This window comes from Magnolia sinica, chromosome 2, assembly GCF_029962835.1.
Source record: "Magnolia sinica isolate HGM2019 chromosome 2, MsV1, whole genome shotgun sequence".
Lineage (NCBI taxonomy): Eukaryota > Viridiplantae > Streptophyta > Magnoliopsida > Magnoliales > Magnoliaceae > Magnolia > Magnolia sinica.
Window position 1 is genome coordinate 129,192,149 of NC_080574.1, and position 23,563 is coordinate 129,215,711.

The following is a 23,563-nucleotide window of genomic DNA, read 5'->3' on the forward strand; positions in this document are numbered from 1 at the left end:
AAAAGCCATATAAGAAGGCAAGGCAAGAGCTTAAGCAAACTTCTTCTCAAATTCCCTCAATTCTCAAAATCCAATTCCAAAGCTATTAAAATTACAAAAAACAGGGTATTTATACTATGCGACTAATCTCGGTCACTATTTGCTAACCACAACTAACCCTCAGCTAATCATAACCGACCTTAGCATCCAATCCGTAACTAACTATACAATGGAAATGATTAAACTATCCCTAACTTCAATCCTTCCGAACAGGGTGCCCAAACAGGCCCAAAAAACAAAGTTTCATATGGCAACATGGTGGGGATATGAATTCGGCCAACGGACGATAGCCAAACATGTTACTGTCTGGCAGAAAAAAATATTATTGCCACCTAATCAAGGTTGTTCTGTATCGGTTGAGGTGATTTCAAGAAAAATAGGTTCCATTTGTATGCGTTCTTGTGCTTGGTAAATTATTGGTAAGTTTTGAATTGAAGGAAATGGGTTTTGGGTGATCTTATACTTTGTTATTATTGTCTAGAATTCACTACTACATGTGTCAGATTTGCATGGCATCAATGAATAGAACTTCAATGGTAGTAAGAGAAATGATGCTGCCGCATGAGGTGGACAGCGGAGGACCCAATGGAATGAATGGATATATGTGATGGATAATCTCACAAACTTGCTGGAGTACGGCCACATCCTCAAATTCAAGAGAGATATACTCACTCTTAACAAACCTTTTCTGTAATATCAAGAAAAGAAAGAGAAAACTCTAGGTTTTCTAGACAATACAAAAAACTACTTAAAAACTCTCTACAATCGCTCCTTGTATAGAAAGAGTGTTCCAAAATAACCAAAGCTGCTAACTAGACCAAGTAACCATGGTAAATTTACTTACCAAGTGACCTTGCAAACCTAAGAATTAAAAGACCAAAATAAATGTATAATAACCATGTGTGTGGCCATGGAGCCAAGTTGTATGTAGATTGGACCGTTCAACTTGATTTAGTGGACCTTACAGCCCACGCAATCTGGACCGCAGGATCAGCCTATGTGATCTGGTCTATATGATCATCCCTCATGATATGGACTGTATGATGAATAGACATGGTTTTGTGCTCCATTATTCTTGTTGGGCTTCTTGTATGCTTGGACTGAATGGTCCCTTGCATCAACTGCCCTGTGTTTTCAGTGTGTAAATTTCAAAAAAGTCTGCAAACTATTGCTCTGATTGGCCTAGCTTGGTAGTCCTAAACCTATCAGTTGTTGTTTGCATGTCTTCTTGTGCTTGTCTTCCTGTGCTTTTGTTTTGTTTTACTTTGTTTTTTTTCCCATTGTGTGCTGATGTTCATGATTGTCTTTTGGCTGAAATTTTGACTGTGCAGGCGGACATCTACAGAGAGGAGAAGAACATAATTGATCTGTATATTATGCTCATGAGGTTTTCAAGGTCGGAAAAGAACATGGCTGCCTGAAATTGTCTTTTGTTCTGTTTTCTTGTCATTCCTTTTCCTTTTGATAAGTAACAATTTGTTAGAAAAGCTCGGAAGGAGAAATGTACAATCCAAATACTCCATTTGTAGCAAGCAAGTTTGTTGCTTTATTTGCAGCCCTTCGTAAATGATGAAATATAGGGGTGCGTTTAGTGGAAGGTGGGATACCACGATGTATCTTCCTTCCACAAAAAAATAATAAAATGTTAAGATGTTTATCCTTGAGCTAAGGAGTAATATACCACATTATCTCGTTGTTCCAGTGCTAAATCCCACATAATTATCACTTCTTGTTTCATCATCACATCATCATCAAAGCCTTATCCCAAACATTGTTTCTAGTATCCTCAATATTATTGAAATATCCATGACATTATTTGTATCTCCAACTTGGCGATACCAATAACATTATAACATTGGTAGTCTTAGATATTCCACGTATCGGCGATGTATAGCTAAGTGTTGCCAATGTTTCGCCAATATTTTCGACTTTGTAAATTTCAAGTGTCGCTTGTATTGCCAATATTTTCGACTGCGTAAATTCCAGGTGTTGCCTGTATTGCCAGTGTATTGGTGATATTTCGATAATATCGCCAATGTATCGATATCACCAAACATCTGTTTATTAAAAAAATTTCATTTCAAAATTTTCTTTATTGGCGCATGGTTTATACAATGTTCAAATTGTCAAAAATAATATCAATCATAATGCAATATTATCGTTATCGCAACATGGGCGATATGGAGACCACAATCTTTCGTTTCCTTTCCAGTTGTCGACGATTTCTCTGCGAAATATCCTGAAATATCGATGGATGTTTGGATGGATGACTGGGATGGTTGGATGGATAGATGGGATGAATGGAATGGTTGGATTGCTTTTTTGTGACAACACATGCTTTTAGGCTCCCGTTAAATGGAAACTTATTATGTATGCATTCTTTTTGCAATTTTTTGATTCCTAAATATGCGAATATGTGTTTTAGCATCTCTTGAAGTTTCACTAAAAATTGTCACTGTTTCCCCAATGTTTCTCTGTGTTTTCGGTTATCGGCAATATTGATATTGTTTTCGTATCCCGGCCAATGAAACTTGTAGCGATACCAATATTTCGAACACTTACCAATATTTCGAACACTAATCCTAACTAATTAGGGGTTGTTATTATCACCACTTCTTGTTTCATCTTTCTTAATTAAGATGTTGTTTTCAAATGTTGTGAGGAATGCATGTCTGAGAATTGTAGTATTTTGGATGATCAAATGGCTCTAACTTCAAATCATGGATCTCCCGTAGAAGATTGGTAAACTTCTAGAGCAACGGGGATGCACATAAAGTGAATTGCCTTCAACCAAAATGAAAAAAAGAAAATAAAAGAAAAAGAAAAGTGATTGACAAAATATCCATAATACATAAATGCAAAAGACAAACATTGGTTGCATAGGAATCATTCAAAACTGAAGGTCGTACAAACCCCTATGAAAGTAGACCTATATTTCTTAGTAGATCTCTAATTCCCTTGACCTCTAGATTGCAAAGTAGCTCCCATTGAAGTTTGAGCTTTTTTTGAAGGATGCAAAAATTTATTAAAGGTCTGAAAGGCCAAAGGGAACAAAAAAGCAAGAAAACAACAAAAGCAAGGCAAACAGAAACAAAACACAAACAGAAAAGGCCTGGAACTATACAACTCAATTGTGCTAGAGGCCCAAACCAAAGAAAAACAATCCCACGGATCAAGTAGGCCCAAGGCCAAACATACGCCAATAGGGAGGAACCTAGCCGCCACCTAAGGAGCCAAAGATTAGTTTGCAACGTTAGCGAAGATCAAGGCAACACACCAAGCCACAAACACCCAACAGTTCTAGAAGCAGCAACGATTCCTCACGCCAAATGACCCAGAAAGCGACCAAAATGGAAAGCCTCCTTCTAACTTCGCAGTAGGACTTCTAAAGCACTACTCCATGCTAGGCGAACAGAAGGTCGTGGATCGAGCTAGGAGAGACCTAGGAAGTGCTGAAGCTACTAAGGATGGCAGACCAAACTTCACTCGCAAATGAGCAAAGCACAAACCGATGATCAATGGTTCGAACTGTTGAAAGGCATAGAAGACAGACATTTGGAAGAACCATCCCATGGTGATGGAGGTTGTCGACAGTGAGGATCCTTCGTCTAACCCAGAGCCATACAAATAGAAACACCTTAGGAGGAGCCCCATAACCCTAGAGAAAGGAGGGGAAGGCATCACGAGGCGCAGGGGACCTACAACTAAGGGCCTTGAACAGAGATCGAACAAAGAAGGAACCAGAGCTTTCCTAAGATAAGACGGGAGAATCAACATCATCATGGATGGGCCACATGCTGGACATAAGCTCTAGAAGCAAGCTTTCCTAGCTCGACATTAGAGAGAGCTCTCTCACAGGAGGGGCACCATAACCTAGACCCAACATTAGAAAAATTGGAAGCTATGGAGGCATTAATGTTAGAAGCAATAGAGGTCAGAGCAGGAAAAAGAGATGCAAGAGGCCTATCCGAGGCATAATGATCCAACCAAAATCTGATGTGGAGGCCATTTTTGAGGCCAAGAGAGAGCCCTTCCAAGGAGGTTAGGTATTAGGGACAAAATGGCCTTCCACATGGATGATGCCTTATGTAAGGAGGATTTCTTAGAGAACCACCCTTGTTCCTATAGGCCATACTTTCTAGCTAAAAGCTTCCTTTACCAATAGTCCTAGTTAGAGCTTTCTACTACCTAATGATTCTTTTGTAAAGAAAACTTTTAGGACGTAGAACTTGGCCCAACATCTCATAGGTTCTTTCAACGGGCTCATTGAAAGAGAAACATAGTTCTTAACAATGAATACCAGCCTATATTTTCATCTCCCTTTTAAGGAGCTCACTTACCCATTACGCCCTATTGATTACTACTTAACATACCATGCTATATTTCCATCTTCCCTTCTAAGAGTTCATTTACCCTTTCCTCATTGATTGCTACCCAAAAGATGTTGTTGCAAGCCAGTGAGTTTGCCCTCGTCTCAGGTTTTAGTGTGGATAATGACACTCTCCAAGTCTCCCACCTCCAATTTGTAGATGACAGTTTATTATTTTGCAATGCTAATCGACATCAGGTAGACAATTTGTTGATTATTGTCAGATACTTTGAAGGTCTCTCAGGGTTGAGGATTAATCTTATCAAAAGCGAAATGATGGGCAGAACTAGCTAGCCAATTTGGTTGCAAGGCCGGTTCCCTCTATCTTGGCCTATCCCTTTGTGTGGATAAACCCGTTGTTTGTTTGTGTGGATAAACCTGTTGTTCATTTGTGGAATTCAATAGCAGAAAGAACAAAAAAAATGAAGCTATTGGGTTGGAAGTGTAGATATTTGTCGTTTGGAGGGTGTACCACTCATGCCGATTCCAATTATTCAGTTTACTATGTCCCTCTTCAAATGCTCGCTGGATGTGATTAAAAGATTGGAGAAGCTCTAGCAAGATTTCTTGTGGAATGGATCTAGCAAGAACCATAAATATCATCTCTTGGAATGGTTGAAAGTGTGTAAACCTCGAAGTATGGGAAGAGAAGCATTAGATTACTAAAGCTAATCAATATGACTTTACCATGAAAGTGGTTTTGGTGTTATGGTATGGGAGATGTAGCACTCTTGAAGAGTCCTATTAGGTGTAATTAAGGTATAAATAAGGGTGGTTGGTCATCCAAAAATTCCTCCCTCTATAGGTTGTCAGATATTTGGAAAGGTATCATGGAAGTCAAAGAGGATTTTGCTAAATCGGTGATTGACATTTTGGAAGATGATGCATGAATGAGGTTTTGGGAGGATATTTGGAAAGGTATCATGGAAGTCAAAGAGGATTTTGCTAAATCGGTGATTGACATTTTGGAAGATGATGCATGAATGAGGTTTTGGGAGGACTCCTGGAATGGGTAGGAGCTTTTTAGCCAACTTTCCCCTCGTCTTTACTCGGTTACAACTACTAGGGATTGTTCGATTTCTCATGTTCTTTACGGTGCTGACAACTAAGGTGTTCGGTCTCCTTGTTTTTATAGAGGCCTATTATTCTATGAGGAAGTTTCAGATGTATCTAAATTGCTAAGTTGTCTTTTTAGCCTATCTCCCTTGTGGGGGGTGTGGGGACGAGACTCCTAGAGGTGGGTTCTCAAATAGCATTGGGACTTTCTTAGTCAAATTGTTTTTCTTAAATGTTTGGGTGAAGGCCAATATGAGTGCGACGGGCTCATTTGGCTTTCATTTGGAGCATCCTTTCCCCTCCCAAGGTTATTGCTTTCGTTTGGCTTGCAGGGAGAGAATTTTGACAGTTGATCACTTAAGGGGCAGGAATTGGTTGTATCTAATGGGTGCATCCTTTGTCTTAGAGACGGTGAATCTAGACCATCTATTCATTCATTGCAAACTTTTGGTTGGCAATTGGTGGCGGTTCACTCTACTCTTTGGGATTTAATGGATGATGTCAGGGACCATCGGAACTTTAAAATTTTCTTTTTAGCTTTGAAGGGGATATGTAAAGGGAGAAGCAAGGGAGTCTTCTAGCTTATGGGCGATTTGGAAGGAGAGGAACAATAATCTTCCGAAATGCTTTTGGTTCATGGTAGGTGGCCTTCAAAATTGGGTTCATGCTTTTGGTTCCAAAATTGGGCTATTTCGCTGGTTCTAAAAGCATGGCATACTTATAACTGGGCCTCTCCTCTTTGTGGGGGTTTGGTTCGCCCCTTTTTTGTCCGATGATCCCTCATATTGAGCAAGGTATTCCATATCAGTAACGGTGACCGTAATGGTCACCGCCATTACCGATATGAGTATCGGCTGTAACAGCCGATACCCGATACAGGGGCGTAATGGCCGGTATGACCCCGTAACGGTTGAAAATTTAGATTTGTCTGGAAAATTTTGAAAAAATATCTAGAAAATCCAGAATAATGTAAATATTCCAAATATGTATTCATTTTTTGTTTTGAACATGTTTGTGGTAGTGTAATAGTCCACTCTTTAGTGAGAGTGTTGTATCGGGCTGTCTAGTGAAATTGTGAACATGATTATAAGTCTCTAATGTTTACACATCACAATCAAGCACTAGAACTAGAAATCAGAAAAAAAAGGCATAACTACTACTTTTTCAATTTTAAAAAATGGCCCTTGGAGGCTCTATTCACTCAAATCACATCAATTTACGGTTTTAATATTAAAAACTATAGTAAGAGTGGTCGAAATCAGTTGTAAAATGACCTAGGAGAGTTTTTCGAATGAGAAAAGCGAAAAAATGATTTTTTTTTATTTAAATAGAAAAAAAGTGGTCGTTTTTCGACCTTTACGAGAGTAACGGTCGTTATACCCCGTAATGGCCTTTGCGACCATCGTAACGGCTGATACGGTCTTAAAAAACCAACTGTCTCATTTCACCCCTGTATAGCGTAACGGTCATGGCCGTTGCCTATATGTATCGGCCTTTACGGGCGTATCATAATGGATACGGAACACCTCGATATTTCGAGAAAGGCACTGAGAGGATGCACAACTATAGCTTAGAAAACAAAAGCTTACAAATTTTCAAAGAGGCTATACATGAAACCAATTTAACAAGAAAAAGATTTGCCCCTTTAACAACCCATTCTACCCCCTTGCTCTCATTCTGAAAGCATCTTCCAATTCTTTCTCCCAAAATCACCCAGAGAGAGGCCAATAAATAGTCTCCACAACCTTCAATTGCTTTTGAAGGTTCACTGCATGCCACGCCTTTGGTTCCTCTCTTTCTCTCTATCTTTTTTTTTTTTTGTTTTTGTTTTTAAACAAAAAAAGTTTAGTTATCATTGCAAAAAAAAAAAAGAAAAAAAGAAAAAAAGAAAAAGAAAAAAGAGGAACAGATCTAACACCAATCATCATGCCAAAATATTTTATTTTTGAGTGAACAAATATTCATTAAGAGGAACCCGCACAGGATTAGGGCGGATGGCAAGCGTTGTGGGTGTGCTCCCCACAGACGCAAGTTTGATTCCCCTCCCCGGGATTACCCGATGCACGTGGTTTGTGGGCGATTGCGTGCATCGGCAGGGAATAATCTCACCTCAAAATGGGGCGGGGACACCCTAACGTCATCAAAAAAGAAAAAGAAAAATCATTAAGAAGAAATTATAGTAGGAACTAACTTGCAAGTCACAACATAATGAGCACCATGACGAACACCCTCTTATTTGGAACATTGGCTATTGAGTTTGCCTCTCCCAACATGAGCAAATGAAATGTTTAGCCCTAACGCAATAAGCCTGATCTCATAGAATACATAATTCAACTTCCAAGGCTTAGAATTTGGTAATGATGCTCATGCTATGACATTCTTGAAATCAGCTTGAACATTGTTTGCCAAGGAGAATTTCTTATAAAAGATTCTTGAAACTTCTCCAAGGGCCTTGAATTTGGAATCACTAGCGTGCCCCACCTAAGGGTTGGAGAAACGCATATGGATGACTCCTTCGTGGTCTCCTAAGGTGCCACTAAAATTATGTTTCCCCGAGTTACCACATGAAGGTCCACCTAAGTTACGCTGCCGACGCCAGTGGGCATATATTTCCATTGAAATGTGATCCGTAACGGCATATCAATCTTTAAGGAAATCCAACATGGCAATCCTCTAGAAATCTTAGTGATGGGTGATCACTAGATGACACTATTTTTATCCTTTGTACAATCTTTGTCATAAAGTTGCTCGCATCATTACCGATACAGTTGTTCCTTTCTTTCCACATGAAGGCCCATCAAAGTTAAGCTTCCAAACACCAATGGGCAGGCATTTCCATTGGAATGTGATCGATTCTTTCAAAGGACCATGTCAATCATGACTTCTCAAAGGAAATCCAACAAGGCAATCCTCTAGAATTTCTTTTGGTGGGAGACTATTGGATGAGATTACTTTCTATCCTTTCTACAATTTTCAACAGAGACTCACTTGCGTCATTACTGATGCAGTTGTTCCTTTCTTTCTGGATATCCTAACATAAAACAAATGGAAGTATTTGCCACAAAATTCTTCCTTTCCTTAAATGGCCCTAATAGCAACTTTTGAACATATCACCAACTTACTTAGAAAACCCGGAGGATTCCAAATAAAAGCAAGGTAAGCATCCCAAATAACATTTGCAACCATGCAATGAATGAAGAGGTGATTCACCATTTTTGATGTAGTAAGTTTAAAGGAAATTGAGCTTAGATGCTTAATGGAAATTGGATGTATATATACTAATTGGGAGATCAAAATCATCTCTAGATTTTTTTTTTTTTTTCTAAATGGCAATACAAATTTTATTACCCTTGAAAATGAAAAATGAAAAGATAGACCACAAAGAACAACAAAGGATGATGAGAAATCATCCCTCACAAGAAAAATAAAAAATTCCCTTTGACAATAGTTGTCAAATAACAAGTGGCCATAATTAGACACTGAATTAAATTGCATCCTGAATTATATTATTCCAATCCCTCAGATGATCAGAGAACGAGATCCCTCTAAATTCGGGGTTAGGCATGACCAACTTCATAAAAAGTATATTTTGTTTTAATGTTTCGACTTATTCTCCTTTGTCTTCAAAGATTATGCTATTTCTCTCTTTCCATTTACCCCATATTATTGTGGTTGGTACCATGTTCCAAGTAACATTTCCTCAGGTTATTCCTCCTCTTGTCTAACTTATATTAAGGCCCAATCTCTGATTCCATATGATTGGTAATCAAGCCAGTAATGGGCTATGAGAAATTCTCAACAGCCTTTCAGTATGAAACAACAGGATTTGGGTGCTTGTGGATTGAAATAAATGACAGGATTTTCCTAGGATCTGAATAATCAGAGGTAGTTTTTGGTTAGATTTTGAATTTGGCAATTAGCTGGGGCAATCAGAGCAAAATCCTGGCCGGCGTTCCTAAGGTTCTGCTCTTGTCAAATTGGGAAAGTGTCCTTCGTAGCTGGCTTCCTAGTCCTAGGACAGGCAGGCCCTGGAATCCCACTTCTCCCGATTGGTACAGATGTTCGATGGGAAACCCTGGCCGAATGGGTGCAGGGGGGATACTAAGGAACAGCAAAGGCAAGACGAAATTTCTGTACACTGGTTGGACGGTCTTCAGAGATTTGGCTTCCATGAAGCAACGGCCCTGCTGCGTGGCATTATACTTCTGGAGAACCAAAATTTTAGCATGATAGTGATGGAAGGAGGTTAATGTGATCGGTTGTATGTCCTTTGGGAGGACCCCTTTGGTGGCTGGCTGATATTCTGAAGGAGGTAAAAGACATCTGTGCAAAATTTGAAAGTGTTCTTAAATGTCCATGCCTCTACAAACAATTGGGCAGACATGCTGGCTAAGGAGGGGGCTTTTAAAGACAGGTTTTGAATCTCAGATGGAGGGTAGTCTGCATTTGTCTAGTTGCCACGGCAGCCTAGCTTGTTGTAGGTGGATAATTTTTGCTTGCCCCTACAATTAGAGTCCTGGGTCACCCGGCGATTGCCGTTGTATAGTTGGTTGTTGTTCTTGCTGCTTTTGTTTATGAAATTCCACCATTCATTAAAAAAAAAAACCCAGCCTTTTGGCATGAAACCAGAAATTGCAAAGCACAGAATCTCATGAGTGATATGAAACCTTGAAGAAATTTTCAGTTAGTCCAATGATCAATGCATGGTTCTTGATTATGGCCCTATGTGCCCTTATTAAGGTTCCAAATATTGGTAGGGAGGGTGTATTTGCTGGGTAGGAAAACAATACAATACACAATACAGTACTGGGTGTATTGAATCATATTAGTGTGATATATTTACCCAAATGCAGAAAATATCAGAAAATTGTAAAATGCGGAGCCCACGAATCAATCGTTTCTGTGTTTTTTACATTAATGTTGTGTTGGTCATTCCTTAGTAAGAATGCTGTCCATTGGCCTAACGTGCTGAAAACTAAGTTTCTTATTCTTTGACTTCTAAATTTGGTGTTAAAGCATTTGGGAATTGGAAACTCATTGATTGATTGTTAATTTTTATTTTTAAAGGTTTTCGTTACATATTTTAACCAAACATCATGGGATTATGGGAGTCACTGCAAGTTATCCAGAATTAAAACATCTATGATTATAATCACATGTATCGTGAATGCAGTATAATAAATAACATGCTACTAAGTAATTATATGCATGTTTGTTTCATTGGGGCTATTTTACAACGTAAAAGACAACACATTATTTGTATAATATGTAAAGCATGCATATATTTATTATAACATTAGTCTCTAGTCTTCTTCTAAGGTTGAAATGAAGATGTTTATGAAAATTTTCTAACTTCAATTACATTTGATATTATTAACTCCACTGTAAACAAGATGTGCACCCAAATATCCCTTACAAGGGGTTCTATTGATCTGGGAACAAAATACATTTCAGGTTGTGATCTGGTACGAGCCCTTAATTACACCACTTGGGCAAAACCCTTGATTGAAATTTCAAAGGGAAAAAACAAGTATTCTAATCATCAATGCAAATGATGCAATGCATGACGACAATGCTATGATGCTCGTGTTAGAGTGTGTATATTTGTAGCTTAGGTGATGCTTGTTTCAGAGGCTTTGCATTTGTAGCCATAGAGAATCTCTTTAGCCTTACAGTGTCAAGGATTTAGCAATTGGGCTTTAATCATTTCATAGCCATTAAGCGTTAGGCGTCTCATATGGCCATTAAGTGTCAGGTGTCTTGTATAGCTGAAGGGTGTCCTGGACTTACAAAGAGAGGCAGTGACTTCAGATAATCGTGTGGTCAACATCAGATAGCTAATGTAGCCCAACGTCAGAATAACAATTTATCATGTCCTTTTAGCTGCTTGAAGCGTTGATAGCCGTTATCCATACGACATGGTCTTGTGTGGTTGAGAGGCGTGGAGCTTCGTAGCTGTTTACCTTGTCAGATAGTTTCTCCCAAAGCTGTCGCAGTTGAGACCTCTTGGTTCAATACAACAGTGCCATTCTCATGGGTGGATTTGATCTCGGGCCTATTGTGCTGTGCTGGTACATGTGCGGCGTGTTCGTGTGCTTTATTAGAAATGTGTGTGGGCTTAGCAAGGTTCAAAAGAAAAAGAACTGAGACCTCTGCACCCTTTTATAAGCGTGTCTACGGAGGCACGTGTGTGCATGTGCTTGCGTGTGGGAGCATGTGCACTATCCAAGCCATTCATCAGACAGGCCTTGCTCTGTAGGTTCCTTAGTCCAGTCATGAGGTCACCCCTCCCAGTCAACATCCAAGCTAGAGGCGGATGTTGTGTGTGGTCAATTTGGTGTATATCTCTATTTCTGAAAAAAGAAATAAAAAAATCATATAATATACTAACAAAAGAAGGAATCTATCTAGATCCTCTTACAATGCATTTTTTTTCCCTCTTACAACACATTCCTAAGCTTAGAACCCCTATGTATTGGTAACAAAATGGAAAACAGAAGGTCATTAATACTAGTTTTTGTTCTTATCGTTATAATTTTTTAATTGCAAGTAAATTGGGCTTATAACACTTGATTCAAAAGGTACTTGAAATAAGTAAGGAGGCTGTCCACTAGAAAATTTGTTGAATAATCATTCTACTTTATAAAGCTGTTTGTGGGGCCCACCTGTATGCTATGTAGTCCATGCCATAATATGTGCCCCACTACTATTAATAGGAACCCAGAGAATCAGTCCATTCCAAAACTCAGGTGGGCCAAACCACATTACTTTGTATGATTTAGGCATGATTGTACATAGTATGGCCTGTAAAATAATGTGGTGTGGCCCACTTGAGTTTTGGATTGTCAAATAAAGGGGCGTACATGATGGACGGATTGGAATTTCATGCATGCATCACGTTGCGCCCCACACAGTATTCTTATTTTGTAGAGGCTTACATCTCGCAAGTAAATTACAAGAGAGATTGTCTCTCTTTGGTAGATGATTTGGTGGAGCAGGAAGAACAATAATATAATAGAGCAATCTCTCCACAGGCCACATGGTAGGGTGATATGTCGGGTCCACCAGTGCTTTTGATTACCACTTCCATCCAACCATCTATTTAAGTATTAAATGCACTAGAAAACTTTAACTTCGTTCCCTTTTTTTTCCTAGAGTATCTTTCAGAAGTAATGACTTGTGTTTTGAGTTGATACAGTAGGCTTGGGATCCCATGTAAATGACCTACTTCCTTGAAGAAGATATAACTAAATGCAACGTGTTAGATGCGTTCCTACAAGGAATGAAATAGGGGATCTTGGAGAACTGATCAATTACATCATTAGGGTTGTAGCCTTGAATCTTCGTTAATTACAATTTTGCAAGGTAAAATACATTTTGGCGTCCTCTCTTGGGACATCCGGCACTGGTAATGGTGTATAAAGGCATGTGCTTTCATCTCCCAATTGACAGGCTCAGCACTGCTTTACAGTGGTCTGAATGCCTTTATTCAGGGAGTCCACGTTTACAGCCCTCAAAACATTTTGGCCAGAGACTTTTTTTTTTGGATGAATAGATCTTTTTATTAGAAGAAAAAGAGAACAAAAAGAGCAAAAAAGAACAGCCAACAAAAGGTGCACAGCAGTGCTACAAGAAGAAAACAATCCTGCCCCGACCTAGAATAAAATAGGGGCCAACCACTAGAATCGTTAAGGGATGATGCATATGGCTCCTTCGCCTCTGCCCCTGCTTTAGAGTTGGCAGATTGCAGAACCTGGGAATACTGGACATTTAGCGAATCAGCGATGTCAATGGCTTCCTCTAATTCATTTGTGAGCCTCCACACGAAGGGCCATTCCTCATCCAGTTTCTAACAAGAATCAAGTGCCCTTCTATGATTACAGAGACATTCGATGTGCTGCTGCAATCCTTACCTGCTGTATTAGAGCATTCCTGAAACTTCCAGGATGATGCAATCTGAGCTACCTGTAAATACTTCAATACCTAGCAACCATTTCTGTTGGAGACAGACTTCCAACCCTAGAGTCTAAACCTATTTCTTGCTTTGGAGAATGAACCTTTTGCGATCTAACCAAATGAACTCATGTGCATGCATCAAATGACTCCTTAAATGATATGCATGTGAACTTTCCTCAATTTAGTGCCATATTGGCAATACATATATTTGTTGTATCTTCTTGTTAGTCTAAAAAATCTTTCATGGGAGAGTCAATCCAGACATGATTTTGAACTATGATGGCCTGCCCCCTCCCTTCACATTTTCTCTGTCACATCCCTTGTTGGCCCTGGAATTTGTAGATGGGAATTCCAGGAGGAGCACCACCCCAAACTTGAATTCTTTAATAACTCGGTTTTGGTTTTTCATCAATGTTTTGTGATTTTGGAAGCCCAAACTACTGAATTTCATCTGAGAGCTAGTAACTTATTAAGTGTCAATTAATTGGCCTCCATTTGAAAGGTTTAGAATCTTCTGTTCTAGGAGATTTTTAGGCATCACAGATCTTTCATGCATCTGTTAGATCACTGGCCGTGATCCATGAGCTGTGGCCTGTACATGCATGAACTGATGCATCAAGAAACTATTCACTTTCTAATGCATCAGGACCTTATCATACACTTCTGGTATTAGATCTGGAAATTGGACTCATGACTACTATTATTTGATCAAAGATGTTGTATTTTCTTTCTTTCTGATGGTATCTAAGTACTGTTAGAGTAATGGAGTTATTATCTGCTTGCTACAGTTTAATCTCTGAAACTATACCATGCCATCGAGACTTCCAGGTGTCTTTAAAAAGAGAGAGGCTTTCTTTTAAAAAGGTATTTTTTTTACTATGCCTTTTTCCATACCTTTATCTGAAAATCTTAATCGTGAGTAGCATCCATTCATTTGATTTCGAAATACTTTCATGCAGAAATTATTGAATGCACTGACTGAACTAGAGACGCTGAAACCTACTGTTCAAAGTCTGATTGAGGAACTAAACAGAAAACGCATGAAAAAAGTAGCTAAGTCAGATCAGGTTCACCAAATTTTTTCTAATGGGTCTTCCTTGGAGTGGCCTGCTGTCAAAAAGCAGATTCAGACGAATTATGAGATCAGGCAGGTAAAAAGATGGTTTTTGTGTGTTATTGTAACTTGTGGTTGATAATTGGATTTTGTAGTTAACATAGTTACGGTTTTCCTGTATTTTTGGTCATGGACTCATCAGCGTCCCTGTTTCGCATCTCTAGGCTCACACAGTACCACGTTCTTCTTGCAGGTACAACGACCTGTTGGGCGAGATGTCATATCTCAGGGTTCATGGGGTCAGGTGGATAAGTTCTCACATTCTCCATCAATGGAAGGGCAGATCCGCGTATTGTAAGTGTTCTCGTAATGGGTAATTGCGAATCCAGTTTAATCTCTCCCTTGGAAACCAGTGCACTCTTGCTGTTGAGCTATGGTTAATTATTTGAAGAGGAGTGTGCTGTATCAGCTACTTAGCAATCCATGCGGCATGCAGCTGTTTCAATCCTCATTGTCCAAATCATGGACCCAATCATGACTGGATATAGCTGAAAAGACTCATACTGGTCCAATGATTTTAACCATACAATTGCTATCCATCAGTAGATATTTTACGAGAAAACAGTCATGCGTCAAATTCAATAGGTGAAGTCAGATGGTTAAGATTGTCTTGGAAGTTTGATTATGGGTTGATGATCTATCCACAAAGGACCTAGCAAAGATAGAGGGAAGATCCTATGTTGTATCCTCTTGATGGCTCTAATTTGGGTTCATGGAAAGAGATAAACTGCATTTCAAAATTGGGTAGAAGTGTCAGATTTATTAAGAGAGTGACAATCATTTGCAGATGGCAAAGAGGAGAGCCAGGATTATTGCAAAGTGACTTTTTCTGGACTGATAAGATTTAACTAAATGGAAGCCAAGGCTCTTAAAGAAGGGTTGGGGATTTCTCCAACTCTTTTTGTAGGAACTTAATGATTGATGAGATTCTAGTAACATAATTTCTTAAGCAGCGGATGATGTGCACTCAAGCTTTCTGTCTTTGACAAGATTCATGTAGTCTGTAGTCTAAATATTTCCCTGCCCATGTTGGTAGAAAGACCAATGAAATGGCCAACACCTTTCCCATAGGTATAGGAATGGCAATCCTTGCATAGGAAACTCATCCCCCCTCCTTTGCTGCAACGAGGAAAAAAGAAGGATTTGAAAACTTGATGGGCAAGGAAAGCAGAGAAAAGTGTATACAGGGCAGTAAAATACATGAAACAACATTAACCATGTCCAGTAGATTTATATGACATTTAGAGATGATGTAATAACTTTGATTATCAATTCTTGTCATACGATGTATGCCATGAGTTTGTGGTATCAATTAGTAGACAAGTGAATTGTGCTTGCAAAGGTAAATTCATTATTCTAAACCCACTGGAGAACAAAAGTGAGGTGCCGTAGCTCTAGTCCCACAAAAAGATTGGAACATGGTCAAAATTCCTTGAATCACAGTTCATTGCAATTCATTATCACCAAGCCGATCAGTTGCAGCTCAACATCTTGAATTAAGGTGTCTCCTAGACTAAAAAATGAGTTTGATGCTAAAAGAATTTAGCTTGGAAGTCATCTTAACCATCACAAAAAGCTTGGAACATGGTCAAAATTTCTTCAAATTGCAGTTCGTGGCAACTCATTTTTCCCTGGCCGGTTAGTTACTGTTCAACTTCTTGAATTAAGTAGGGGTGGCAACTACATGGGTTTGAGCCAGCCCAGTCCAGGTCCGGCCAGACCACATTATGAGGCCAAGGCCTGAGCCTCGTTTGGACTTACAGAAGGCTGGGCCTGAGTCCTTCCAAAATCTGCCAGGCCAGTTGACCACAAGTCCCCAAAACCGGCTGGGTAAGTTGACCACCAAGTCCAGAAAATAATTGAGAGAGAGAGAGAGAGAGAGAGGTGTCGCATGGGAAATATTACAGTATTAGGGAAACCTTGGGAAAATGATGGAAATGAAACTTTAGGAATTCCTGAAATTCATAATTATACACTTATAACTCAAAAAATTACAAAAAACAACTATGCTTAGTAGGTTTCCATTGTATAGGGCTCAAACTATGCTTTGTCTGACAAAAATGAAGTAATTATATCCAAAAGGAGTTCATATCATTTAATTCACATCCAATGCAAGTAATAAAACACAAATAATACATCCAAAAATAAAAAAAAGAAGCAAAAATATACTTCAGACTCATATCCACACGGAATTCGGACTTATGAGGCGGCTATTAGTTTTTATCTCCATTGCAGTAACCATAATCCTTTTTGCTCCACATAATGACAATGTTGTTCCCAATTCATAAGCTTACTTTGTGACATATCTCTTGTACTCATCCTCTCCAAATTGCACCTATATGCCCATGAGTGGATGGTATGTAGACACCTTAATTACGATGCTTGGTTGTGTCTGCAGCTATTGGTCGACACCTCCATGCCATATGATATCCTGGATTTGCCAATTGTTTCTTCTTGATCTATGCTAAAGAAATGAATTTAAATGTATTTAATCTAACTTTCCTCATATAGTGAGTGTGGGCTTGTTTCCACTCTAGGATTGTGATTTCCTCATCAAAATGATGTTTTAATATGAAACCATCGAGTGGAGTTGTCAAAATACACACATTCCACCAAAAATTTTGAAGAAAAAAGGAGGTTTTTTAGTAATTTTTTTTCCCGATTTTCTTGTAATTTTGCGGGATTTTCGGTATGCATCATTGATCCAGTGCATTTTATAAAGGGTCCTGTGTGATATATCAAGATACTAACACATCACAATATATCGCACGATACATGTGATATTTCAGTCAATGTAGGTGACTTTTTGGTCATGCGCGATACCAATACCAATGGTATCGATACATAGAAAATTGGGTCCATGAGTGGAAATCGAAACTTACCAAACCGTGTCAGTTGGTTTTGTTGGTCACTATTTGAGTTAGTTCCCCGAAACATCCATATTGGATGTCCAATGTTTGAAATATCGGCATCGCGTTACGTATCGCACCCTTAGGATATGGATACGTAACGGTTATCGCATGGGATATATTGGTTGTATCGCATAATGAATCGTTGTTGTTGGAAACATGGGAAACTTCGGGAAATTGGTTGAATTTTACTATGAAACTTCAGTTATTGTTAAAAAAACAGATGAATACACACTTATAAATCAAAACATTACAAAAAACAAGTGTACATAATAAGTTTTCATTGTATGGGGCCCTAATCTATGCGCTGTCTAGCTGGATTGATGCTAGTATATTCAAAGTCTATTCATATAATTTATAGATGTAGGAAGTGTGGAAACACAAACAATGCATTCAAAAGCAAAAGAAGAATCACTAGATCAGATTATCTGCATGTTTGATTTTATGTTTGGACAAAGATTGCAACCGATTTGCGAGAAATTGGAAAATTTTGATTTTTTTCTTCTTTCAAAATTTTGCAACTTGGCTCATCTCTAGATCTCAAAATCGAAGCTCCCATTCCAATAATTTGACACTGATTTAACATGATTTACACAAAAAGGATCGAAAATAAAAAATGCTCAGCGGATCAAACACTACTTGTGTGTTTTATATCGCACAAGTGGGATGCAAAATATATTGTTGAGTATATCGGCCGATATCGTCAATACTTAAAACACTGGTTATGAACATGTATTGATGACTGGGGATACGGAAACATGTACCGGAATTGCCAATGTTGTGGTTGATACTCGAAAAATTATCGTCGTCTGAGGGAAACATTGGGGAAATGTTGGGACAAAGGTAGAATTTTTTCAGTGGAACTTACAGGAGATTTTAAAAAACACGTCTACACATGTAGGAATTGAAATATTGCAAAAAACAACTATACACAATAAGTTTCCATTCTATAGGGGCCTAACAACACGTTGTTGAAAAAGTCAACATGAGATAAACATATAAAATTCATAGCCAATTAATAATCAGCCAACACTCGTTAATATATAAAATTATCACATTAATTGATAGTGAGAAGCACATATTTTTCTAATATAAAAAAGAAAAAAAAAGATTTCATTAATTTCCCCCATTTTTCATTCACATGTTAATTCTTGTTTACCACTAATCCATGTCAATGCATGGGAATCATGTATAGACATGGATTTCCATTACGATTGCTGTAACATTTGGGAAAAAGAAGAAGTTTCTATGAATTTTTCAATACCTTTGAGTTTCGGCCTATCTTTGTTTTAAGTTGAGATTTCACCCCAAATCCAAACTTTGATTCAATAAAAACCAAGAGGGATCGATTTTTTTTTTTTTTTTTGGGGGCATATATTATCGATGGTATTGCTGAATATTATCGATAGTATTGCTGATAGGAACTTTTATAAGGGATTATTCTAAAAAAATCACTGATATCAATTATATTGCCAGTATTATCGAAAATATCAACGATATTTGGAAATTTTAAGCTGCCAACAGTTTTGGTACCACTGACCTAGTGATACCGATAATATCGCGGATATTTGGATCAATGGTTCTGACCAGTCTTTAGTGTTTTGGTTCCCTGGAGAATCATACTTTGAGACTGAGTTTAAAACTTTCAATTAATATGTTCCTTTATGCAGTTTGTTTATAACATAAAATAGTAGGCATTTGACAAAAGTTAGCAAGTTACATCAATTTATTCTCATACTATATTCTTGTGTTATTCTTTTTTATATTCATCCATGCTTTTTTGATGCTCTTTTACAGATCTTTAAGTGTCCCACGTCCAAAGGAGGAGACACTATCAAGACACTCTATCTTAGGTCCAAATGGGCTTCGTGGTCAGTGGCAGCCACCTTCCACTAATAGAGGGGTATAGTCTAATCTGTCTAATACATCTATTTCATGTGTTGTAAACTATCATGACTTCTTGCTTGTGGATGCAGGTCCAATATCCAAGCAACTTAGCGTTAACTCCAGTCGAGATCCCAAGGTTAGAGTTCTAATTGGTTTATTTTTCTCCTAAGTATGCCACATTCAGTAGTTTTTCGTTTTCAGTTTGGGCTTAAAGCTGAAGAAGGGAATGTAACACTAAAGATATCCCTTACAAATTTTATATTTTTATTAAATTGAGCTTTTGTTGATGTCACTTCAAAGGGGGCCAAGAGTGGTTGAAATCACCTAAGGAACAAAATTCCAACCCCCCCTCCAAAATTTTTGGAAAGAAAAAACAATTTTCATCAAAATTTGCCTATTTATTGATACTTCCTTGGTAACAAGGATGTTATTTCTGGTATTGTAACAAGGATGTTATTGCTGGTATTGGGGATATTATCAATGGTATTGCCAATGTTGTCAAATCGAATATGCGATCGTGTGCGATTGCATATGTGATCGCACATTTTTTTTTTTACATAAAATTTTTCAAAAAATTAAAAAACATCAGAAAAATAGGGAGAAATTAAGAAAAAAATGAATAAATTATTATATGCCCTTGGCCCTTGCAATACATTTAATTTAAGTAAAATAAAACCAATTACATAATGAATTAAATATTAAGTCACTCATCATTCATCAACAATCCTACATTTTACAATATAGTTAACTTAACAAATATGAAATATCAACATTCAACACCACATCAACAATCAACATTAACACACTTAGTAAACAAAATGATGAAGTTATTTATTTATTATTCATTTAATCATATACTATATACATTGATCTATTTGCCATTGTGGCAGATCACCACCACCATCATCATCCGAGTCATCTCTTTCTTCCACATACACTTTTTCTTCTTCCGTTTCTTCATCATCTGTATGTATTAATACTTCATCAACATCCAATGGTGGATCTTCAGCTTGATCATTATCACCATCTCCTTCTTCCATCTCCTCGTTCTCTTCAATGGGTTGATGGCTACTACTCACCCCCCCTGCTCCCTCGCATCCTCCTCTTCGAGTGGTACCTTCTCTAGGAGTCGATCCGTATGTGGTATCTTCAACTTGTGCCCATGTCAAGTCCTCTCCAGCAAATACTGGGTCCTCCGTCTGTACGAACCACTCGTTATCAGCATTCAGCTCATCTAAGTAGATAGGATTAAAGAAATCAGGCTTTTCTTTCCTAGTTTGGAATCGTTCTCGCAATTTTTGATTGTAATGAACGAAAACCAAGTCGTCGAGCTTTTTTCGCTCAAAGCGATTCCTTTTCTTGGTATGACTCTGTATGAAAGAATGCGCATTTGGCATTAACTATTTAGGTAATTAATTTAGCTTAGGCCTTACACTAAAAAATTGAAGTTTTCAATTACTAAACTTACCGCCTCGAACGTGCTCTAATTGTGCTTGCAACCATTGACATAATACGTGAGTCCAAGAATCCTCATAGCCAGCTTCTTTAGAGCTGGATCCTTCCTGTTCGAGTCCACTCCATAGGCAGCCCACCAGTCAGCTGAGAAAAATAGTTTAAGTAGGCTAGAGACACTTTGTAGAAAAATTATTTGTAAGACACTAAGACTGACATTCATAGTAGTCCTTACTAAGTAATTTCATTGTTCGATGCTTGATTACGATATTCCTTGAGAATATGCCCTCACTCTTTGTATAAAAGTCTAATAAAGTTGAGATCATGTCCTGTTCTTCTCTATCCGGAATCATTCTTTCCAACACATCAATAAATCCAACCATATGCATAGTAAGTGCTTTTGTTAGATCAACAAGAGTGAATAGACAGGTTGGGTTAAGGATGGAAGCAGCCGAAGACAATGGAGATAACATTTGGCTGCTCCATCTTCTATCTATAATATCTATAATCGGCTTGTAATCTTGGTCTCCATAGTTAAAATGGTCCATGATCTTATTTCTTGCCTTCTCTATCACATCATGTATGTAGCCCATTGCAGGCTTCTCATCCTCGTCCACCAATCGCAACATAGTGACTAAGGGCTCGGATGCTTTTAGCGCCTTTACAACTTTTGTTCAAAAACTTTGCGAAATGATTATTTGTCGAACCTGTTTCCCTTCAGCCTTCTTTGACCAAGGCCCACTTGTAAAATCGGTTGACACTACAAAGCTTCTAAGTTCTGATTTTTTTGTATGTAATCTTTGTAGTAAAAAAAAGGCTATAGCGAAACGGGTGACTGCTGAACGTAGTAAGTTACCCACAATGTGTTTTCTCATTCGACTGAGAAGAAGGGCGTGTTTGTACATAAAGACTGTGATTCTTCTAGCTTTTGCAATCATACTTACAAATAACTTACCTATATCTTCTAACATAAGATCAACATAATGGGTTGCACAGGGGCTCCAAAATAAACGACGCCTCTTCTCTATAAGAAGACGTCCGACCATTACATACGAGGCTACATTGTCTGTAATTACTTGTATAACATATTTCTCACCTATTTCCTCAATTATATTATCTAGTAAACTAAACAAGTATTCTCTTGTGTGGGACTGGCCCGATGCATCCACGAACTTCAAGAACATTGTCTTAGCTGAACGATTTACGAAAAAGTTAATGAGAGACCGATTGGATTTATCAGTTCATCCATAGGCCATTAGTAAACACCAATATGTTTTCCACGATTCCTTATATTCAGTTATGAAGGATCGTGTATATTCAACTTCGATTTTCAGGCATGTCATGAAGGAGGTTTAAGCCCAGGTCCAAATTGACCTATAGCTTCAACCATTACTTTGAAGCTTCTCGATTTAACGGCGTTAAAAGCAATGCCAGTTTGGTAAAACCACTTAACAATATGTTGAATAGTGGTTTTTCTATCTTTTTGTTTATACCGGTTCTCTAAAGTTGTTTGAGTTGGCCGTTTGTCTCGACCCCTTTGGTCGATCACATCCTAGGGGTGTGGTTTACACCATTTATCCATGGGCCCATGCCCTAAGGCTCTTTTCAAGACCGTTGGTTATACTTGTGATCTAGACCGACCTGTCGAAGTAGGGGGAGTGAGACTAGCTTCATCTACATTAACTACGTTATATCTTCATATGCATTTTATTCCAAATATTCCTCCTGACGTAGGGCGCTATCACATCTATTTCTTGACTGTTTTTCCATATACTCTATGATCTTCTTTTGGATTTCTGGAGTAATTTTGTTGCATGCTTTTGCATTTGACCTCGATAAATGTGCAAGGCGTTGCTTGTGCCTTGTAATGCTACCGGAACCCACATACACACATAACTCACATACTATGTGAGTCTTATTCAAAACACTACGATAGTGCCCATACTTCTAACCCGGGTCATTCGGCTTGGGTTTCAAAGAGGAAGATTGTGAATAAGACATTATGTTGGTGGTGTGTGTATTGATTACTAGTACTAAAAAGTAAAAAACTAAAGTAAGGGACTAAGAGTAAAGAGAGAGTAAAGAGAGACTAAAGAGATGGGACTTGCGGGGGGGGAGGGAGAGAGTTACACACACTTGCACTAGTAGTAGTAGGAAACTAGAAAGAGAGAGAGAGAGAGAGAGAGAGAGAGAGAGAGAGTTACACACTTACACTTAGGGGCTGTTTGATTTTTAATTTCCCTGGTAAATACAGGGAAATAAGTAATTATTACTTACGCCTCCTGTTTGAAATTCGTCGGGAATTACGTTTCAAAAAGCGGTCCATACAATATCTGTTTTTACTGATTTAAATATGTAGGCCCCACCATGATATATGTGAGTTATCCACACCATTCATCTTAAAAAAAAAATACATTTTAAGGCATGAAGCCAAAAAAGAGGAAAATAAAAAACTCAAGTGGACCACACCTTAGGGAACAATGATCATTAAGACGTCAACAGTTGAAAGCTGTTTTCTCCCTAGGGCCCACATTGATGTTTATTTGTCATCCAACCTGTTCATAAGGTCACACAGTCATAGATAAAGGGGAAACAAAAATATCAGTTTGATCCAAAACTTTTGGGGTCCTTAAGAAGCTTTCAATGGTAGGAGTTCAATTCCCATTTTTTTCTGTGTTGTGGTCCACTTGATCTTTGGATTTGCCTCATTGTTTGGCTCATGCCCTAAAATGAGTTGGCTAAAGGGATGGACGGTGTGGATAAGACACACACATCATGGTG

At 38.2% G+C, this 23,563-nt stretch overlaps 1 protein-coding gene across 4 annotated transcripts in view; it reads left to right on the plus strand.

Moving 5' to 3' along the window:
* Positions 1 to 23,563, plus strand: part of LOC131237631 (AMSH-like ubiquitin thioesterase 1) — a 39,315-nt gene that overhangs the window by 1,413 nt on the left and 14,339 nt on the right. For 3 of the 4 annotated variants that reach the window (XM_058235512.1, XM_058235513.1, XM_058235514.1), the window contains exons 2-7: positions 1,371 to 1,435; positions 14,209 to 14,284; positions 14,380 to 14,571; positions 14,728 to 14,828; positions 19,241 to 19,346; positions 19,420 to 19,466. In XM_058235512.1, the coding sequence (XP_058091495.1) occupies positions 1,371 to 1,435; positions 14,209 to 14,284; positions 14,380 to 14,571; positions 14,728 to 14,828; positions 19,241 to 19,346; positions 19,420 to 19,466 (587 nt within the window). The remainder of the gene's footprint in view (positions 1 to 1,370; positions 1,436 to 14,208; positions 14,285 to 14,379; positions 14,572 to 14,727; positions 14,829 to 19,240; positions 19,347 to 19,419; positions 19,467 to 23,563) is intronic. The other variant, XM_058235515.1, reaches the window with a different exon arrangement.